Source organism: Aptenodytes patagonicus, chromosome 7, assembly GCF_965638725.1.
Source record: "Aptenodytes patagonicus chromosome 7, bAptPat1.pri.cur, whole genome shotgun sequence".
NCBI lineage: Eukaryota > Metazoa > Chordata > Aves > Sphenisciformes > Spheniscidae > Aptenodytes > Aptenodytes patagonicus.
Window position 1 is genome coordinate 5,238,064 of NC_134955.1, and position 23,237 is coordinate 5,261,300.

At 38.4% G+C, this 23,237-nt stretch overlaps 1 protein-coding gene across 3 annotated transcripts in view; it reads left to right on the top strand.

Annotated features, from left to right (window-relative positions):
- NELL1 (neural EGFL like 1) overlaps positions 1–23,237 on the top strand; it is a 299,478-nt gene that overhangs the window by 174,935 nt on the left and 101,306 nt on the right. For all 3 annotated transcript variants that reach the window (XM_076343825.1, XM_076343826.1, XM_076343827.1), the window contains exon 14: positions 12,593–12,715. In XM_076343825.1, the coding sequence (XP_076199940.1) occupies positions 12,593–12,715 (123 nt within the window). The remainder of the gene's footprint in view (positions 1–12,592; positions 12,716–23,237) is intronic.

Consider the following 23,237-nt stretch of genomic DNA (forward strand, 5'->3'; position numbering starts at 1 on the left):
CATAGAAGGTGCCTCATAAAAGTCCAATGCCTTGATGCTTAACTGGTTTGTGGAAAGGACAGGGATTGTATTAGAAGTTTAATATCCCGTAATAATAATCAAGATGAGCATTTTGCTTAGCGTGTTCCCATTAAAAGATGTTGGTACGCATTATAATTCAGGCATGACAATATGACTTGTGTGAAGTACCGTGTTTGTGACAGAGCTCAGAACAGAAAGAGCTCCCAGCATATGGACCTGTGCTCTGACCATTGCACCTCAAGGCCATACTGTATCTTTTACAAAATCTGGAATTTCTTCTGGCTTCCTAAAATAAATGAATAACTAAATAGGTAAGAGACTGGCATGCAGACCAGGTTACTGCAAACCTCTAGACATACAGTGCACAAACTGGTCATTCTGGTTTATAAATCCAATAAGGAGAAACACTTTTAAGATGTTTTGGCTCTTATGCATGAGGGTATAGCTATTTGCTCTTCAACAACATATGTGTTTCCCATGTGTATAGTATTACACTTTTGATAAATTTGTGAACGATTTCTTGTTCCTCTGAGACTTTTACTTAATCGTTCATATCCCTTAGTCTTAAAAAATGGATTTCTATTGGGCTGTGTTTCATTAGCAATACGCTGTATGCTCCCTTCACCCTGTGCAAAAGTTTGCATAATGAGAGATTAATTCTGAGCTGTAGGACCAGAAATGGAGCTCCTATGCACTCTATTACCATTAAATTTAGGCATTACTCTGAGTCTGTAAGATTGAAAATGGGCAATCCTTTCTGCTTAGGTTTAGTTCTGAAAGATTGTCTGATCTTCATGGAGTTCAGCCTCAGTCCTGAAGACTATGAGCGGTATGGATATGCCGTCTCTTTGCTCAGTGAGAAACTGTACTTGCAAGAGTTCATTCTTTTGATGGTATGAATTTGCCAGCTCTTCAAAGCCTAAAGACAACAAAAGAGCTTTTTTGACAATGAAGCGTGGTTTCTTCTTTAGTGGAATTTTTTCATTTGCATCTCGTAAGTCTCCAATCTGCAGACCTCTCCAAACTCTTGTAATGAGTTTCTTGTCTAGATCTGCTCTGAATTGGACACCTGTCTCCACAATTGCGCTCAAAGTTTGTTGGCAAGTGTTAGAATTAAAGATACACATTGCTGTCCTGGTTTCGGCTGGGATAGAGTTAATTTCCTTCCTAGTAGCTGGCACAGTGCTGTGTTTGGGATTTAGGATGAGAATAATGTTGATAACACACCGATGGTTTAGTTGTTGCTGAGCAGTGCTTACACTAGTCAAGGACTTTTCAGCTTCCCATGCCCTGCAGTGAGAAGCTGGGAGGGGGCACAGCCAGGACAGCTGACCCAAACTGGCCAAAGGGACATTCCATACCATGTGACGTCATGCTCAGTATATGAACTGGGGGGAGTTGGCCGGGGGGCCGTGATCACTGCTCGGGGACTGGCTGGGCTTCGGTTGGTGGGTGGTGAGCAATTGCATTGTGCATCACTTGTTTTGTATGTTCTTTTATTATCATTATTATTATTTTCCCTTCCTTTTTTGTCCTATTAAACTGTGTTTATCTCAACCCATGAGTTTTACTTTTTTTTTTTCCCCGATTCCCTCCCCCATCCCACTGGGCGGGGGGAGTGAGTGAACGGCTGTGTGGTGTTTAGCTGCCTGCCGGCTTAAAGCACAACAATTGCTTAACGACAAAGTTGCCTCACATATTTTTGTTATGTGAGAAGTATGTTGAGATGGAAGATGTGGAAACTAATGGATTATTAATTCTCTAGCACAATCATACAAGCTGTCCCAGTGTGTAGTGTTTAGATACCGATTTTTTTCTTAAGATCACTTTTCAGCATTAGAAAACAAGACAATACTGCATCCAAACCTGAAAAATCTGGCTTTCAAAAAGAAGTCCATGAAACTGCAGCAAAGCGTCCAGTTTAAATTGAGAGTATGTCAGGTGGATTGGCGTTTTATTATCAGCCTGCTTGTTTGTTAAGGATACATTCCGGAATTTCTGTATATGTCAACATTGTTAATATTTCCCTGGAATATATGACATGGAAATTCAATCTCAAAAAACCCTTGATACTGTAGCTCTTCACACTAATAATCTAGTAGCTGTTCTTCTATATTAATAAAATGATTTTAATGTTCTTTACTAATTTGACATGTCTACTCAACTCAAACACACTGTAAAAGGTTAGGGAAATAAAATTTAAATGTAAAGGAAACAATGGTGTACACTTCCAGTGGTACTTGAATTTTCAAACGTTTGACCTAGTTTGTTTGATGCTGTTTTTCTTTAACCTTGGGGAGCTTCTTATCAGGGTTCAATGTGTCCAAGCCTTAAACACAGTATTTCAGGATTTCACTTTTTCAGATTTTCCTCTTTTTCCTTTGCTGTCTTGTTTTTCTTTTTTAGTATTATGTTCAGAAAACGATAAAAACAAATATCTGTCTTCCCACTTCCTAACAAATGTTATATAGGCCTTTAAGATGTATGTGCAAATATTTTATACTGTGCTAGCAAGAGATCCACTTCTTTTTTCCTCTCCTCTTGCAGAAAACAAATGCAATGTTACCATCAGCAAGGCTACCTATTACTCATTTTGATTTAGCCAAACCCCCCCATTTTTATTGTAACAATTTAGAATTTCCTATTACTGCTCAGTCAACTCGTCTCATGGCAATTCAAATGGGTACTATTGGTAGTTGTTTTTGTGAAGTAGTGAGGCAGAACAGAGAATCAGAGTATAAAGTACCTTTCCCTTGGGTAAAAATAAAAAAGAAAAAGAAGATAGGTATATATACAAATACTCTAAATTAGCCATTACCATTCAGAGAAGAGATACTGGAATTATTGCAGATAGTTCTCTGAAAATGTCAGCTCGCTGCTCAGCCATGGTCAAAGACAAGCAGAATAGCGAGATCCTTTGGGAAAAGGCATTGAGAACAAAATGAAAAATGTTACTGTACTATTGTATAAATCCATGATGTTCTGGTGTCTTGAATCCTGTGTGCACTTCTGGTCTGTCCATCTCAAAAACTGAGGGGATGATATGGACACCTTCAATGCAAGAGGGGACGTGGTAGAGCAGAACTCCTTCAGATTGTTGAACTGGATACATCATATGCACGCTTGCACGCATGCTCTTTAGGATGCTTATGATGTGAATAGCTGCCAGCAAAAGGTCTTGTGTTGATACAAAAGAAAATCTAAAGCATATCTGATATTTTAGTGATTTCAGACAGAACCTGACTTTTGCTTTTATGCATTGGGTTTATTCACATAATTAAGAGTATAATATGAAAAATGGAGTTAAACAGGACTGTGTGAAGGCAAAGACTGAAAGCGTAAACTGAATTGAATACTAAAGAGGGTAGATCACTCGAACTTAATACCAAATGCTTCTTCCTTGGCTATTCAAAAATAGTTTCAACTCACTACACTTTATAGAATCATAGAATGGTTTGGGTTGGAGGGGACTTTAAAGATCATCTAGTTCCAACCCCCCCTGCCACGGGCAGGGACATCTTCAACCAGATCAGGTTGCTCAAAGCCCCATCCAACCTGGCCTTGAACACTTCCAGGGATGGGGCATCCACAGCTTCTCTGGGCAACCTGTTCCAGTGCCTCACCACCCTCATGGTGAAGAATTTCTTCCTTATATCTAATCTAAATCTACCCTCTTTCAGTTCAGAGCCATTACTCTGTGTCCTATCACTATGTTAGGTTTCTGTATGTTAAACTAAGGTAAGCGTAAAAGGGAAAACAAAAGCTCCTCATGAAAAACATTGGCTTATGAAATGTTTTGTGTACTACAGATGTTTTTGGAAAAAATATGTCCTCTTCTTTTATAGTATATTTTTTTGTCATCCACAGTTCTTCTTGTTTCTGTCCATATGTACAACATAAGAGTGGAAATTAGGGCATTCATAGGAATAAGGATCATTAGTAAGGTCAATTTTTTGACAATAAATAATGAAGTCTCTATATACTGGAACAGAATATAGACCTTTGCATTCATCTCTGCTTTCTGCTTCTTGCCGAGGGGAAATAAAGAAGGCTGAGCATTTCACTGCAGAAGGCATGAGTTGTAAAGACTTCACCCACTGAGCATTGAAATCATACCAACTGATGTACAGGCGTCATTATTGACCACGTTTGCATACTGGCCTCTTTAGGATGAGGTAGTAGTTTTAGTCTGTTTTCCCCTAGATATATCCATATATCATGTTAGTTATGATACATATTAAATGCATGAATAAGACTACATTGGTTTTGTTTATGATCTTTTAATATGTGACTACAAGGAAGATTTCATTGTGGTGTGAAAAATCTAAACTAAACCAACTAATAATTAAAGTTGAAATTGAATCACTGAGACAAATCTCAGGGATTCTCTCTAAATACCAGTTTAGGAACATGAATCTTACTATTTTGTTACATTGGTTTCTAGACAGTTCGAGGCAGATTAGTTTATTAGAATAAATTAGAACAAAATAGAATAAAAAGAATAAGCATGGCTTACATTAGTAGTTTATTTTATAAACTTGATTGTAGATAGGCACATGTGACCAAAACCTAACCAGGTGCCAGAAAGCCAAAGAAAGAATTTTAGTTTATAATTCAAAAGGAAACATTCAAGAGGTTTTATTCCGCGAGGCAACTGCACGCACATTCAGAATTTTATATTCAAATTAAATCCCACTATTTCTTTCTAATTACCCAAGAGTAGCATATGTCTACTCTTTTAGAATGCAGTCTAAATAATTTCACGTTTAACACCAGAAGCTGTTCGTTGTGTCGTAAATTACAATAGCATTTTAGTTTCTTATTAAAAGAACTGCAAATCTGATATTTCTGCTGGTACTTCGTATGTTTAACTGCTCATAAGGATAAAGTTGCAGCATATCCTTATGTCAAGGAACAGTGGGGCTTTTCTGTTCTGCGCCCTGTTCCTTCTTCCCGTTCCCTTGCGGAAAGGGAAGGGCTTGGATGACTGAAGTTCAGAATGGGCATAGATAAACTTTACTTTGTTTCTTTAATTCTCATGACCAGGGGAAAATACCGGTTGGATGGTTTGGTTTTTTTTTCTTTCAGGGTTGTCTGGATTCATAATTAGCTATTATTTTTCACCAGTTTACCATCTGCAATGTAATTTCTTGTTTGATGTATGCATCTTGTTTCTAATTGCCCTGGTTTTCTGGGGGAGATGCTTCAAGTGTGTTCAGAATAATGTTTCCTTTTATTCCGTCTATTTAAAAGCTATCCCTTTTGTTTCATCAGAACTTCTTATGAGCTGAAATCGCGATTCCACTAAGTCCGCAATTCTTCCTAAATTCAGTTTTTTAATCTCTCATTTTTAAAGCCTTAGTTATTACATTACATTACATTACATCCTAATGCCATGCAACAAAATGTTGCTTCTTTTTAAAAGTATTTGGAGAGATTGCGTTCTCCTTTCTGAGTTTTCAAAGGCAATTGCTTAACTGTTGCCAGATAGCTAATTAATTTTACATTAGGGCATGTATTCTATACAAATGGTCTCTGTGTTAATAAACAACGGTAGCATCTGATGACCTTGCTATTCCGTGAGTGAGTTGTCTCTCTATTGTAAGTCTCTTGGTGTACAGAAGTGTTTGCTGCCTTTGTGGTTACATAGCCCAGAAGCAGACTGTCACCTCAACAATTTAGAGAACAACTAAGATTTTCCTTTCAATGTTGTAAAAATAAGAATAAATAGAAATAGTCAGAATCTTTGCACAATGTTTTCCAAAGATTAATGTTTTATTATTAAAGTATGAAGGCTCTGGGGAACTAATGGAAGAAAATCCTTACAACAAGAAAATTGTTTCCATCTTGTAAGCAAGTTTAAATTGGGGCCTTTTCTTGTAATGAGAAGCGAGAGTAGCTATGGTGAAAGACCATTCATTGGGATATGTCTCCAGTAACTGCATTCCAGCGTCGGTCCTTTTTCGAAGAGCATCCTTATTTAAAGAAAATAAAGATAAAAAGGTCGACACTCTTGCTGAAAAATAAATCCCGTGTCAAATGTACCTTTTAGAAATTGTAAGTTTGAAATCCATTATGGGCTTTTGAATTGTGCAAAGGAAAGCTATCCTGATGTTACAGTTAGGTAGTTATGACTCTTGACCAGAAGGTTCTTAGCTTTACTATGTGATGTTTGCTATATATTTTCAATCTATGGTTCTAATTTTCTATTAAATATTTTAGACAAAGCATACAACAATACAAACACTTGAGTTATTCCAAGCATGTACAGAAAAGGAAAAAAAAAAAGAGAAAGCTAAAGCAAAATAGATCCTGCCTTTAGAGCCCCCACAAATCCAGTAAGTGTAATGGTGGTGTCTCCTTCAGCATGGGAAAGCAGAAGCATTCTAGAAATTCTGTAGTACCTCTGAAAAATGCATTTAAAAAAATATACACACAAAATATAAGCAAAGGCCCTTTTCCTCTTGTATAATGAATAGAAAAAGATTTTATTGAAAAGATCTCTTTAGTAAAAATGTGGATATTTATAATACCCCAAACTTCAATAGTATAGAAATATGCCATTTTTTATTACTGACAGTTCTTCTGATGCTAATTGCCAGAGCTGCCTAGAACCTTTTACAAACACTACCTTTCACGTACATGCGAATGGAGAAAATTTGTATTTACCTGTAATTGTTTATTTATACGGTTAGGTATTTGTGGATCTATATTTATAAATACATGACAAATAGATCCTTTTTTACTTTGCATGTGTTCTGAATTATTTTTATGTGGTTGTTTTTACTTACAGTTTTGCAATATGGTGTGGGTGGCTTTATGCAGAATACGTTACCTCAGGCAAACAAAATCTTTGTATGGCACACCCTCCCCCCCGCCCCCCAGCGCTTTTCCTACTGCATTCTTCCAGGTCAGTTTAGCCCAGAGCAGAAAGTATTTTTCAAGTATCGCAAAACAAAAGTAGTTATGTGGTTCCTCAGCAAGATTGGGCTAGAAAAATGGGGATATGGAAGATTTGACAGAAATATGGGTGCCTGAATTTGCTGACTATTTTGTCCTTGTTACAATATTCTTATTTATACTTCACGCTGAAGTGACCAACCATCAACAGGGTTGCATATTAATGGCGGAGCAGCTGGATTGCTTGCTCATTTGAGGTGTGCAGGAGCTGCTACAACCTGCAGATGCTTTAACTTCATTAGCCTAAACAGGTACCTGTGTTTTGAAGAAAGTTAAAGGTCTGTTTAAAATTTAAGCCAGTGGCTTCACAGCTGAAATGCATCATGAGTAACCTCAGCTGTTGCTAAAGGTGTAGCTAATACAGCTCTTAGCAGAGGCTTGACCTTTTATAGTGAAAGTTCTGTTGGCAGGTGTAGAGTTTAGTTGTGTTCCTGGTCTCCTGCTGCCTCAGGTATTACTCAACTGTTGTTTTTTACATATGTACACAGTAGATGTCGGCTGCTGATGTTGCAGATGTTGGTGCGGTGTGCTTTTGGCTTGGTTGGGGTCCATCTGCCTTGAGCACGCGCACCAGTACGGGGGGATGCAGTGTGGTCACAGCTCTCTCTCTGGCAGTCTGGTAATTGTGCTTATTTCAGCAGTTTCTTATTAACGTCGTGTTATTGTGACTTTAACAGGAAATGGTCTGTGTTTTCCCATTGTACTGTAACTAGTTTCTTCTCTGGGATTTCAGGAAAAAGGAGATATTGTGTGTGCCCTAATATCAATGTGCTTACAGACCAGCCTGTGCTTTGGTATAAGGTGGTTTTCTGCGATTTGTAGGATGCATTTGTGCTTCTTATAATAGGATGTGCAACTAACCATCTACTTGAAACTATTTTCTGGTGAATTAACTTTGCTTTTTATGTGATTGTTATCTCTGTAAGGCTGTAGAATATAGAAACGAATTCTGTCAGACAGCTCCTGAGTATTCTAATCATCAAGATAAACTTATTTTTATTGGGTTGCCTGTGAACAAAACAGAGATAACTATAATACTTATCTTCAACCACTGTGCATGCGCCATTATGTAACTCTACCCATGTATAAACATCAGTGTCCCCAGACGCGTAGTGCTATCAGGAGTGGACTTCTGTTCAAGTTGATGCAATTTCAGTTGCCTGAGGCAAGTAGTTAACCAGGGTTGACTTTCCAGTGACAGCTTTTTCAAACAGAAGTTTTCTGTAGAGATTTCGTTTTAAAGGCCTTAGGTCTGCAAAACTGAAGCATTGCTTAATGTATGCATAGAGGACACCCACAGTTGATACATGTCATAATTCCACAGAGTCATACAACACAGGCGGCAGAGATATGTTTTTGCAAAAGGATATCTAATTTCTTACCGGTGATCTTTCAAGTGATTTTGGAGGCTGATGGCCATCCTCAGATAAAGGCTGAGGAAAGCATGAACTTTATAGTCATTGCTTCACAAGCTGGCCTGGTTCAGGTGTGAACTCAGAAAATACGATACTCTTGGGGATTTTGGAAAAGTTCATGAAAGCTTTTGGAAATTCTAAAAGGTTTTTATCCAGAAGGAAAATGTTAGGTGTAAACGTGTGGTTTGCTGGCCTTAGCTGTAGCTTGGTGGCTAGGAAACAGGGACAGGTGAGCTGAAGCTTCAGAGATGATGTGTCCTTTCATACCTCGTCTCTACTTGCAGGAGAAATAAATTAAGTAGAAGGTAAACCAGCAGTTGATGTTTGATTCTTCCTTTTTTGCAACAGAAGATTGATATCCTTTAATTTTCTGTAAAATCTTCAGTGTTTGAGGATTTCAGAAGAATGACAAATACTAAAACAAAACAAAAAAAATCTTGTAGTATTTTCGTTTTATAGAGGGAAGCAGAGGCACAAAAAAGTAACCGATATCTCTGGCTTTATGAAAGACAAAGCATGGAATAGAGGCGGCAATAACCAGGATTCCTGAGTAACAGAAATACTAATGCTGAAGATAATTTACAGAGATTTCATAAATAAACCAACTTGTCTGTAAGCAAAGAATGGTGCTGCTGTTGTAACTGTTCTTCTGAAATAGTACTTGTTTCTTGAAATGGATATTAATAATCCAGGGGAATGAGTGTTGGGTCAGGGAATTGCATCCTACAGTACCGTCCCCAGTAAGCCTGCCAGTTCTTTTTGTCTTTGATCATAAGCTCCTTTTGTCTATATTATATAACAAACAGAAGTCACAGAGAGATGGGTGACTTCAATCAAACTTAATGATGACAGTTTACTTCCTGAGCATGGCAGCATATTTATTTATATCTACATATATATGGGTGTGTGTGTGTGTTAAAAAACAAACAAACAAGAACTACTTTTGGTTTTGTCTTTTAGAATCCCCTTTCTTGTGCTTCTCATTTTCAGCTGAAAGGGAAATTGTCAAAATATGATATGACTTCGAGATTTTTGTCTCGGCTCTCCCTTCTCTTCTTTGGTGCTTTGGAATGATACTGTTTGTGACTCCTTTTGCTAGTTTCTCAGCATCCTTCTCTTCAGTCTTTGATTGCTATCTAGTCAGGTAGTATTTACTGAATAAATAGAGTATTTATAGAAGAAATATAGCAGAAAAGGAGGCTGAGGGGAGACCTCATCGCTCTCTACAACTCCCTGACAGGAGGTTGTAGCGAGGTGGGTGTCGGTCTCTTCTCCCAAGTAACAAGCGATAGGACAAGAGGAAATGGCCTCAAGTTGTGCCAGGGGAGGTTTAGATTGGATGTAAGGAAAAATTTCTTTACTGAAAGAGTGGTGAAACATTGGAACAGGCTGCCCAGGGAAGTGGTGGAGTCCCCATCCCTGGAGGTATTTAAAAGACGAGTAGATGCGGCACTTAGGGACATGGTTTAGTGGACATGGTGGTGTTGGGTTGACGGTTGGACTCGATGATCTTAGAGGTCTTTTCCAACCTCAATGATTCTATGATTCTGTTCTATGATTCTATAACATTAAAGCAAAAGCAAGTTCTGTCTGATGTGCTTGAATGGGAGATTTTGGAAAGCGATGTGTGTAAGAAAGTGATGTTCTTTGCAAATTAGTCATAGTCTCCTTTGAGTTTAAACAAAACATGAGCCCAGCTTCCATGCTCACTTCCCAATGTGAACACCAAGTACTTCAAAGGATGATCTCTTGTGAGGGAGAAGGAAACCCAAGATAACTCGCTACTGACAGAATCTTAAGGATTTTTCTATCTGGAATAGAAGATTTTTGTAGCTTGACAGAAAATCAATGCTTTCTCATTCTTATTAGGCCTGTAGCAGCAGCATCTATAGACATCTCTACACCAGGGAAAATTTCATTTAAAGTTCCCATCATTGCAGCCATACTGCTGCTAAGAAATCTTGGGATTCCTCATGGAGATGAGGTTCCCTTAGTCCTCCTTGTGCTAGCAGCATCAGGATGTCTCGTCAAGGGCAGGTTCCCATGATCAGATTTGTTGCTAACTCTTTAAATTGTATCTCCTTAGAAAAAACTGACCTGTGTTTTAAGTATGGCACTGGGAATGCAGCTTTGTCAGTGTTAAATCTTTCAATATTGCCAGTATCTGTACATCTGCAGGAGTGGTAAATACAATGATTTACATTGTCAAAGTCCTAGAACAACACAGCAGAGTATAATCACGTGTGTTTTGGCAAAACACATATGTTACCACTGGGAAATCTTTTGCTCATACTTGAAGTTCTGGGAAGGTAATCAACTAATTTTGGCAATTGTTTGAGTAGGAATGTTCTTGTTTGTACATGAGCCTATCACAAAGGCATTCTCATTATAGGTTGAATATGAACACATGAAAGCTAATGGCAATAACTAATAAAAGTAATAAGAGGAGTGAGAGATTATGGAGAGGGTGTGTCTTTTAAAAGAAAGCATCATTCAACTTCAACTGCCTGCTGAGCGCTTCCTTGGAGGGTAGCTCGACACTTTTTGTGTCTGACCCAGGAGTCTGAGCACCGTGAGACCGGAGTGGCAAGAATCAGGTTGTGGTACAGTTTCTTAAAAGATGAAGGAGAGAACGGGCAGCCCTTGAAGAAGCCTAGCATTCAGAATATGTAAGGCGTCTGAAAATTGGAAAGGAGCTGAAGTGAATTACTAAGCAGAGCTAGGGACCAACGTAAACTACCAAGTATAAATGTAAGCCTGAATTTATCAGCTAAAGCCAGGCACATTTGAGTGTGTGTGCATGAGAGATTCTTGCTAAAAGCAAAGAGCGAACGAGCAATCCATATCATTTTGCTGTCAAATGTATTTGAAAAATAGAAAACACAGGTCGGATATATGTTCTGCAAATAGTTATCAACGGTGTTCCAGAAGTATTTGGTTTGGAGGGTTCCTTGGAATCCACCATTCAAATCTACGTGTGTCTTAAGTTACCTTGAAATTGGCTGTCATTCTATAATACAGTAAAGTGAGGGCATTGTGGAGGTTAACTTTAGCCTGGCGAAGCCTGTGATCCTGTTGTTCTCACTGGAGAGGATCTTCCAAAGGGGTTAATTCAGCATCTCTAAAAATGAGTGTTTTGCTCATGTTTTAGAGGCACTACCTCTCTCTGTGGTCTACAGAAGGGTAAATTTAGTCTGTAGTCCTTTGAACACCCCTTATTTACTGGTATATTAAAGCAAATCCTCAATTCCAGAAAGGGATACCTTTTACCTCTCAGTATATGGATACTAGCCTGATGATTGCAGTTGCATAAATGAGGACTGCCGAGAAGGGTTCCAGAGTCTGCTTTTTGATTATATCTGTTGTCTTTTGTACGGTTTTAAGAAATTTCATTGCATCCTCTTGACTCCACTGAACAAAACTGTAAATCCACCAGTGCAATGGTGTAAAATACTCGGGTTTTCTTTTTGCAATCCTACTGCATGAGGGAAGCTCCTAGTAATTGCAGGAAGAAGCGAGAAACTTCAGGGTCAGGTAGCTCGCCACCTCTTAACTGATGCTTTACCTAGAACAAAATGTAGCAGGAGAGTAAAGTGCCGGAGCTGCAGCAAATTAGGCTCAGTGGCAGCAGTTGGAGTTGCAGGATGAAAGCAAAATATGGCCCATTTGTCTGGAAGTCTCTTTGGGGTTCGGTGGTATGAATGGTGCTCTAAAATGTTACTACACGCTATTAGAGAAAGATTCAGCTCAGCCACTTGCTCTAATGCATGCTGTGACAACCGAACTGTGTATTTAAAGGGTGTGCTGTTAGGGCCCCTCTCTTGTGTTCACTTACCTTGTATTTATGCTTATTACTGTTGGTGATGGACAGTCATGTAAAGGTTAGTCTTCACAGCAGATATTCTTCTGTGCTAATCTTCTTCATGGGTTTTTGTCGTAGCCATACTTTGCCTCCTCACTGATATCCCCCCCCCCCCCCCATTTTTGCACCTTAATAATCTACTGTCACCACGCACATGCTTTTGAGTCTCGTAATTGAAGCAGACCCATAGCTGACTCCCACACCAAACTCCCAGCGTTCAGCCGTTGTGGCAACCTTGTTATTCCACTTGGTTTTCAAATGCCACATCGTCACACTGAAAAGCTCACACTCTCTCTTGTAATTTTTTTTTTTTTTTCCCCCCTCCCCCTTGTAGAGCACGATGAGTGTGGCAGCGAACAGCATACCTGTGATGAGAATGCAATCTGTACTAACACTGTCAGGGGACATAGCTGCACCTGCAAACCCGGATATGTGGGGAACGGGACCATCTGCCGAGGTAAGTCTGTTACTCTACAAACACCGTGAAAGTGGCAGACTCTATTAATATTTTCTGATAGTCACCTACGTTCTGGTAACTTGTGATGGTTGGATTCTGTCAATGATTCGCTGTAAGATTTATCATCTGGCAAACGGAGTATGCATGGAGATGATGAGAATTGATTTGTGCATAACTTCTTGGCCAGAAGGAAATATTTTTGGAATGGTAGAAGAAAAGTACTTTTCATTTACTGTCACCGAATACCGTCATTTGAGCTAGTACCACTGAGCCTTTAAGTGATGTTCATTGTTATAAACTGTGGATGGTATGTGCTGTCACCTTTGGCTTTTAAAATTTAATCAGATGCCTTTTAAATTAGGATAATTGTCTTTTATGCCAACATCATATGGTTGTCCTTTGACTACTCACATCAGAAAAGGGATTTTTTTTTTTTTTTTTAATCTTTACCTTTAAACGTGTATTTTGAAGATTTCTCAGTTACGTAAACAAGAAATACTGATAGCCAGCCACGCTTTCTGTGAAGTACTAAGTCATTTATTGAGGGTGGTTTTTTGGTTTTGTTCCTGTAGAGAAAGAGAAGCAAATATGTTATATAAAGACAGAGGAGGGAATATATTAATTAGTTGGCTTAGTGAGGGCTGTGTCATGAAGTACTATTGAGTTGTAACTCATGCGTTTATCAATTATATTTGTCTCATAAAAAGCTATTTTTTGTCTTGTCTGGGATTGTATACTTTCTGACTTTCTAAACAGAATTGCAGTAATAGAAAACTAGCTATTAATTTTTTTGAAATGAAACTATTGAAATTGAGGAATGTACTGGCTAAAATATTCTGTACTTAGTTTGGGGGCACAAGAGACTGGATATTAATTTTCCAGAATGTTGTAAATTAGCCAAGCAATTCCTTGAAGGAGAATGAAGGTTGATGTCATTCTTGTTTCAAGCTCGAGTTCTTCACCAAGATTAGCCTGTCATCTGCTGAATTAGCATGTACCATCTGATTGCTTTTTGATATGACTTTCTGTGGGTACTGTCCATCCGCACAAGAGTATCCCTGTATTTAAAACTGCAAAATGGTTTGTAAGGATTTAAGAAGGAATACAAGAATGTTATGAAAATAGTGGGCAGATTAAACTTTGGTCTGTCTATATTGAAGATGAAGAGGTGATACTGGGGAGAACTCATTGTAGCATGTTTTCAGTCTTTGATTACAGTGAATGTGAATTGCAGTATAGGCAACGATAGTTTCAGGGAAGCCTGAGTGAACAGCCTGTCTCTGTTTGACTGTTTTTTGGTGGTGGTGGTTTGTTGGTGTGTTGGGTTTTTTTTATCTGAGGGTAACACAACGAGACAAACCCTTAATCATATTTCTTTGAAGCAGGGATGTTTGGATTAGTTCATAAAAATCATGTTTTCACACTGGTTTTCTTTGTTTGCAAACCTGGATATTTGGTTTAATGTGCCAAAAACGCAAAGCAAAGCTCCTACTGCATATTTATTAATCTAGTGATGTTGAAGTAATGAAATTGCACTGGAGAAATGCAAGAATGTTTTTTACCCTCAAAGTTCTGTTGAAATCTGAGTTGTGGATAAAATATATATTACGTATATTTTTTAGTATGCCTTGAATTGCACACATGAATGTAGTTACAGTTGCCTTTTTGAGATAGGTGTACATGGAAATAGAGGCAACAAAGTGCGTTCTTATATTCTGACTGGGAAGCATAAATTGAAAAGAAAACTGGAGATTATAGGAAAGTGGTTTGCAGTCTAATAATTATAGGGATAAGAATAATCTGTCGCTACATGGAATAGTTAACTGCTGCAAACCAGCTAATATTAGAACTGTGTGCATTTTAGTAAATAGTAAAACACTCAACGTAAAGTAGTGGTCTGAGTGTCTCAGCCTGTGGTTCTGTGGTCACTTGAGGTGTTTACATTTAAGAAACATTCTCATTCTACCCATGGTAGCACCAGAAACATCACTTTTGCCCTCTTTTTTTTTTTTTGTTTTAACCAAGTTTAACGGTGATACGTTGTGAGTGGAATCTGACTAAAAATGAATAGATAACAGAAAAAATGACCAGTTACCAGTCACATAGGTTTCACTGCGGAAGTGCTAGGGTTCTGTGCACAAGGAGAGGTGTGAACATGTCAGGACAGCTATAAACTGCTTATGTTGTCTTCTAATAATTTTGGGGCTTTATCTTTGGGCAATATAAATTGGAAAAAATAGATATAAGCCAGGTGATAAGTTTAACGTAATACCGTCTGAAGATATGATAAACATTTCTCTTCTCCTTGAGTCATTTATAAGTACTTTATAAATGATTGCATGTTATACATGTGTACGTACACAAAACAGTTGTTCCAACTACTACTGAAGTCACATCTCTGTAGTTCAATAAGAAATCTTATTAATATTGTCCAGCAAAACCATTAATAGAGAAATGATAATTTTATGATGAGAGAAAAGGACTGGCTTTGTGCCTGATCCTACAATCCATGTCAACAATCTATTTTACCAATATTATAAAAAATAAAATCAGAGAAATGTTCCTCTTTGATTTTACTGGATAACACTGTGATAGTCTTTATAAAAAAACCCCAGAATGCTGTTATTTGTATTTTAGAAAAGAAAACATATGTGTAGTTGAAGTAAATTGCATGGTGAACTGCTGGTAAATATAATAAAATTACTCTGGCAGGAATTTGTGATGTTTGCATTTTTTTGTGAAAAGTATGGAGAGATAAAAAGGACAGACTGATATCTGGATATGAATATTACGATTGCTGGGGATTTAGAAATCAAAAAATAAATGTTGAAGAGGAAAGCAAGTATTTTAAAAAAATATCTGTATAATCAGGCTGTCACACTTCTTGAGTAGAAAAATAAATTTCATGCATAAGGAATTGCTTTACTGTAAACGTGGTAGACTAGACTATGTAATTAAGGACTGGATTGTGTCAAACTAGATGTGCAAACTGTCATGAAGGAAGGTGGTGGAAAAGGGCGCAGACCGAGACCAAATGCACTTCTGCATTAAAATAGATACTGCCATAGTTGCAGTGACATAAAAATGGAAAGAGAAGCGGAGATGAACACAAGAAAATCTTTATAAACACATAGCTACCAATATATGGACAGTGAGACCATATAATAGTGATGAGGCAAGTAAGACTTATTTCCTATGGATGCTCTCCATTTCACTGTAAAAGTGGGCTTTAGCACCTCACAAAGACACTGAAATTTTGGCACTAGATCGGAACAGAATGAGGCTGAGGTGAGCTGAAATGACAAGGCAGGACAATGCTGTGCCATCACCATTAGTAAATTTGCAGAGTGCTGGACCCAGAATCAGATAGATTATATCTTAGGATTTCTTCAGAAAATGAAAAGTAAAATTGGGAAATCTTTGCTGGAAGAAATTACAGCATTAAAGGCAGAGGACAGAGGTATAACTAGTTGAATAGAGAGAGATTCTGGATCTACACATATGTTCAGTTGCTCTTTTCTATGAAGGAAACTGAAAAAATTCAAAAGAACGACGAGTGATTCAGGAAATAGAAGAAGTTGTAGGTGGGTAACGGGAGACTCATACCACGCCCGTTTACTGGAGTTCTGTAAAGGAATTATTGAATTCGTAGATGAGGGTGTGAAATAAGGACAGTTGTAACAATTTCACTAAACTTCAGTATAGGATTTAATAGTGCAGCATAAAGGCAATTAACAGGGTGGGAGGGAAAGGTGATAAAAATTGGTTTAGCAACTGAATGTTCTAGTTAAAAAAAAAAAAAAAAAAAGAAAAAGGTGTGGGGGGGCAAATGAGTACCTGGTACAACATGGCACTTTGCAGTGTGCCTGTCAGGATGGACCTTGTGGGAAATCAGTGTTTAGTGGCAATGGTTAGATGGAAGAAGTCTTAGTTTCCTATGACAACCAGGTTTCTGAATAACCCGTCACCTCTAGACAAGGTTGTGTGTGCGAGAGTAAAACTCTGTCATGTATAAAATGAGTAAAGCTCACTGTCATGGCTCTAGCTGAAGAACCAGGGATATTGAATACAGAGATAAATACCGCATTTAGACTATAGAGGCCCTTGGTCTCTGTACTGTTGCAGTGTTTCGGTGTGAAATCTTGGCGGGGCTTGAATCTGGGAGGCTGGAAAATGTGTACAGGGAAAATGTCTTTCTCTGCTTTTTGTCTTGATAAGTTCTAGTTCCAGTTCCACTTGGCAGCCTTGCACCGCGTGGTGTGGAAGTGATATGTTGAAGTGGGATGTGCCATTTGTTAAAACGTAAAGGACCTCGTGCTCCACCATCTACTTTACCTTAGCGAGATGGAAGCTAGAGAATATTTGCTGTAGGACGTACAGTCCTACTGTTTAGCAGAAGTTTATTATAGAGCTTGCGCCTTGTACCACTGACTGAAGTCAAAGAAAGGAGCCAAGGCATATTGAAACATCAGCAGGTTTCCTAAAATAGTCTGTGACGTTTTAGATTAAATGCCTTAAAACAAACAAACAAAACCCCGCCCACCAGATTTTGTAGGGGCTATAGATCTGACTTTTCAGCATGAACAATGTGCAAGTCACCATCAGGGTTTTGTTAAAGTCAGTTGTTTTCTTTTGTACAAGGAGACCTAGATGTAGTATACAAGCCTTGTCCTTGTAGTATATGCACTCTTGGTATTTTGTTCCAAATGTTTGTTTTACAGTATAAATTCTGCCCATAGAAGTCCTTATCTATTATCAGAAAAATAGAAGTGGCCTTGAATATACTCGGATGGTAAACGGGCAATTCTTTCCAAACATGGACGAGATGTGTTTGCTAATCTTTTTTTCATATATCTCTGTGTTGGGGAATGAACAGAAGCCTAGCACTTAAACAAGTGCAAATATTTTTCACTGTACTTCTGTATTTTACTTGTATAGTCTGTCTAACAGGTGTATTTAGTGTGCTATTAATATCTCATTTAGTGGTTTCTACTGAGTTGCAGATTTATTAGAATGATTAAATGAAGTGGATTTAGTTACAGTCATAAACCTTAAAGCAAATGTGTGCAATATGACTGATGCCTGAGCAGAGAAACATCAGGTATTGTGAAATAAAAATCAAAACAGTGTTTATTCTGATTAGTATTCAGGCTGTAGAATGGTTTATTTCTGCCAGGGTATAGAACATGATTTCCACCCCCACCCCCTCCCCGCCCCGTTATGTTCTTCTGCAGCGTTTCACAGGAGACACTTAAGGTATTACAGCTCAGCGTATGGTGGAGTCTTAAAGACGAAAGCCATTATTTTTAAGTGGCTCAGTTCTTCTGGTGTAATCTGGAAGTCCGGATTAGTTTCTTAATCGTACTGTGGTTCTTGTATACGTTTGCCTTGGAAGGTGTGTTTGGGAGCGGGGTTGTTACTGACAAACTTACTGGGCACTTCATGAATAACTTATTGGGAACCTGATACCAAAAGCGGCCAGATTTCGAACTGATACTCTTGTCTTTTATAAGGTAATGGGAATAATCATACGGAGTCGTTATTCGTAACGCACTCGGAATGTTTACTGATGACCAGTGTACATCACAGGCTTGAAAATTGCTTCTGTTTGATGTAAATCAGGAAATGGGCCTATTTTACACTGTTTTAATCACAAATTGTAATTGGATGTTTTAACAAACGGCAGTCTGAGAGCTTTCTTTCATTGCAGTTTTCTTCTTTGTTTCCAAGCAGGTATTTTTTAAAGTAATTCTTAGTCTGAAATATATTTAATAATCTGAAAGACGTGTCCATGAAAGAAATTATATATCTTCCAATATGTAGGCAGTATAGTGATTGTGTAGTAAATAGATGACTAAAGACAAAGAAATTTTCATCTGTTATGAAATTCCACCTGCTATGAAAAATACTCGAGTATTTTTAGTAAGAGCTAAAGAAGAAAAAAAAAAAATCAGTCTGTTTATTTCTGTGCTGGGTTGTCTGCTTTTTCTGTGTCCCTTTTACATTGACATCAGCAATGCTAAGGTAGATTAACTTTAAATGCCAGCAATGTGAGACAGTCAGACATGCTGATGTCTTGATATTAAAGCATATCGGATCACTGTAAGGTGACTAACTGCCACTTAGGTTTGTTTTTCGCATGTATGTGTGTCTGTTGGAGGTGGAGTTGAAAGCCTTTATGGAACGCTGGATGATAGGCCTTATCATGGCTTTAATTGCTGTTTTGGTGTAGTATTCACAAGTCTCATGAAAGAATATAGGACTTTCTCATATTGAGATTTTCATCCTCATGCTTCGTGGTTTTGAGCGTTGCGTAGTTTTTTTTATACCTAATACATAGTGTAAAAATCACTGCAAAAGCAGATGGGTGCATTCACATGCATTTTGGTATCACGGCACACGTGGAAAATGCCATGGCAAGTGTAAGACACTGGATAGTCATACTTTTCGGGTGAAGCATTCTAGATGTAACTGATTTAATAATTTAAAACCAATATACAGATATACAAAAGTGCAATTAGAATTCTCATAGATTTTTCATTCTAAAACTAGCATGATTGGACTCAGAATCAAGACAATATGATTGAAGCCAGTAAATTTTCTCTAGTCCTAAATCCACTGTGTTAATAAAAATGAAATTTTGAAGTTTCAATGTAAGAATCTATGTATTTTTGTTCATGATTAGATAGTTATCAAGTGTGGTACATTAATTATAATTGCTATGTTTGTGTATTGGTTTTTGAGTTATATAAACTCCCTTTGTAAATTATTTGCCTCATAGTTTTTAAGCTCCTTCAGTTCTAATGTTGTTCTTGGTTTTGGACTGTAACGGTTGAAAATAATTTTGATGAAATTAAGATGATTTATGATAATTTTTTTCTTGCCCTTAAAACGTCATCACCTAGATTTAGTCATGTGAGATGTTGAAATTCAGGCCTAATTATTTTTGTATTAAGAGCTAAGCTATACACATCCACCACTATGTGGTCCAATTTTACAGCCTCTCTAAAGGCACAATATATCCTGCTGATTGGATCCTGTTCTATGTGGGAGATTGTTCACGATGATTTAGAATGCACATCAGTTATGGAAATAGATCATTTAAAAACCATGATTAATTTAACTTGTCAGAATCCAGATCTTGATCTCTTTGCTGTCACAGATTGTCTCACTGCTCTAGATTTATAGCTAATTTAAAGAGAGTGTAGCACTGATTTGTGCTTGCTGACGAAGTGGTCCAGTCCAGAGCGACTGTTGTATCTGTATAAAAGGAGGGAAATGCTGTAGTTATCCGCAAGTGAAATACTTTAAAGCTTGATCTGACAGGTTTTTCTGCTTATATGAGTAAGTCCAAAGGGCTCAGCAGACCTACTCATAAATGTTTGAGGGTTCCTAGGTTCAGATTCTGAACAGGAGGTTCTCTCGTTGACTCAGTTGCTTATTGTCTCCTATTGCTTTGGTTTACATTGGTTCGTTTAGAATCAGCAGTTCACTCTAGGATCAAAGGTGCTATATGGCACGTACGAAAGAATTACACGGTTGATGACAAGTTAACAGATACGTTTGCCACGATCTCCTGGGCAGTAAAACTGGATTGTACAGGAACATGGGACTGTTTCAATATTCATTGCTTTCTCTTTTAAAAAAGTAGTTAATAAAAGCAAAAATGTGGAGGTTTTACTTTATATTCAATGTCTGCACCATACATTGTACTTATTTTCTACACTCTGTGCGAGGCCATGTCAATCAGTAACTCCTGTTTGCAGCAGGTGTATCACCTCCCAGGCCTCTGTCACAGAACCCCTCGAAGAGCCCAATCCAGCATCTCCTGAAGTCAAGAAGAAGCTTTCTAATGCTACTAGAATGGTTCATTCACGTTATCCAAATTAGTACTTTTTTCTTTTTTCCTGTAGTATTGACTTCTGGAATTTGAACAAAACTTACCAATTATTAAGTCCTCAAACATGCCCTTCATTCAAAGAACTCATTTGCTATGCTCTACTGCTTTTTTGACAGTAGAGCAGTAGGCATCCTGGTCAGTCATTTGGTGTGCAGTACTTGTCTGCTTTAAACTTGTAATCCTTATGATGCGTGAAACCCAGTCTATTTAGATCTGTGACTCTCCTGGCCTGCCCTGGGAGCTTGCCATGCAATTATTTGGAACAGAGTACTTATTTTTTCATGGTGGGTGGGAAAAATCCGTTCAGTAAGAGCATCTTTAATATATGGCTGCACAAAGCCTATTGCAGTGTGGGCTTGATTCTGTGCTGCAGAATAGGAGCACAACAGCAGTAGCAGCACAGCGCTCGCTCTCTTGTGAAATCAGTTACAGTGTGCAACCATTTCAGGATTAATGTATATGGAACAGGCATGTTAAAAGGCAAGAGGATCCCCAAACCATGAAATTCTTTCTATTCCCTGTAGAAAATAACCAACCAATATTGAAAACTGAATATAAATACCTTGCCCAAATGTAAATTAAGAGCATTGCAGCTCTTGGTTTTTGGCAACAGTAGTACTGCTGCACTGTCACCCCAACGTGGAAGGAAGTACTTTTTCACACAGCACATAATTCATCTGGAGAGCCCTTGGTCACAGGGTGGTGAGGAGGCTAGACAGATTGAAAAAGCTGCTGCACGTCATGGCAGAAGATAATCCCAACCAGTGGGTTGCACAGTCTGTGGTTTGAGGAAGGTCATGGGGAATCCTTAGCAAGTGTCACCAGATCCTTGCCCTGTTCTTTCCCTTGTTCTTTCCCATTATGGGCTGTAGTCAGAGGGAGGATGCTGGGCTTAGTAGGCCCTCTGGAATGACCTAGTTGATTTATTTTTATGTTCTTCTGGCTGAGATTGTTATTACAGAAATCCCTTTTGGGTAAGGATAGTATTAGCCATTTATTTATGTATTTTTTTTATTTGTGCAAAGCGGTCACTGAGATTTTCAGAGGTGGTTTGTGGGGCTGTTCTTTACCATAGCAGTGGAATAGACTCCAGCCAGAAAACTTCTTTCAGCCTCCTGCTCCTATGAATTTCCCACACTACAGTAAACCAAGGTGGAAACATTAAGTGATTTGTCAAACGTGACGTACGCAGTCAGTACCTGTTCCAGGATTCAGACTCTGTTCCCAGACTGACAGGCCTGTTCCTAAACCATCGGGCTGTGATTTCTCCGTAGAAACTACCAAAAGTAATTTAAAAATACCTAAGGAATCAAACCAAAAGAAACATTAAGACTGCAAAATCAAGCATTTGGGAATATTTAAAATTTAGGTTACCTAGTAAATCTTAAGTCACTTGCATCCACTGCTGAAATACAGTCCTTACTGATAAAATTACAGGTGTCGTGGGTTTTTTTTAATCCCTCTGCCTCATTCAGTGCACAGTATAGACTCATCAATCAGTGAAAGAGCTGAAGTCCTGAAAGTAGGTATTCAGCGTTTATTATTTTTGTCGTTCATTGTGTGACCCTATTACTATTAGCTACTGTCCCAGTATCTGTACTGAATTTAGGATGTTACCAGATCCTTCAGAAACCAATCTATATTGTTCTTATCAAATGATTGCAATGGGGTGAAAATGTACCTTAGCTGCCTTTACATTAGCTCTCCGGTAGCAGTGTAGTGTGGCGGTTTAGTCATTCGAGCATTTGTCCAGGTTTTCAGGAAGGGCCTGTAGCTCTCTCTTGTGTTTTTCCATGACTTGAGGAGGATGATGTTACTCTTTGTGGTCTTGCCATTGGAGGAGGATGTGGGAAAAGGGGGTCAGTTCCAGGTTTCCAGGCAAGTGTGTTACAGTTGACTTTCCTCTCTGCAGCTCCTGCAGTCCTCGTTGTCTTCCCGTTCACTCTGTTACCCACCTGCATCTTTCCTCTCTGGCTTTGTCCTCTCCTGCCTTGGTCTGGCTCGTGCACCATTGTGAAACTCGATGAATGCTGGAAGAATATTAAGAGGGTGCGATTAAACGTACACAAACAGAGATGATTCAGGGACATGGCACAAGGCATTTCCTTCAATTCTCTGTGTCAAAGTGGCGGCCCAGGGACGGGGAGAGGCTAAAAAAAAAAATCTGCCTGTTACTTCTTTTGAGAAATGGATTTTTTGCTACAGTGCAGCTTCTGGTAGATATCCAGCACAAAAAAGACTTAATTACAATGGTTTATTTGACCATGTTACCGAAAATGGTATTTTATAGTAAGGAAAACTTGGATTGCCCTGCATGTAGGTATTGCTTACTTTTGTTTTCATGAGTTACGTTGGTTGGCTTACTAGTTTTGGAGGTTGCATTTATTTGTTGAGCACTGGGAATGGCAAATCTGGAAGCCATGCAGGACGTTTGATGGGACAATTTGTGTATTTTTATCTGGAAAGATTCTCCAGTTCAGCTGTTTCACAGTGGTGCTGGTGTTTTACCCGCTGCAACAGGCTGAAAAGTTGAGGCACCCCTGTGCGTGTATAGAGTTCTTATCTAAAGTGTTCAACAATAAAAATAATAAATGTGGCTATCCTAAGCGAGCATATGCTAAG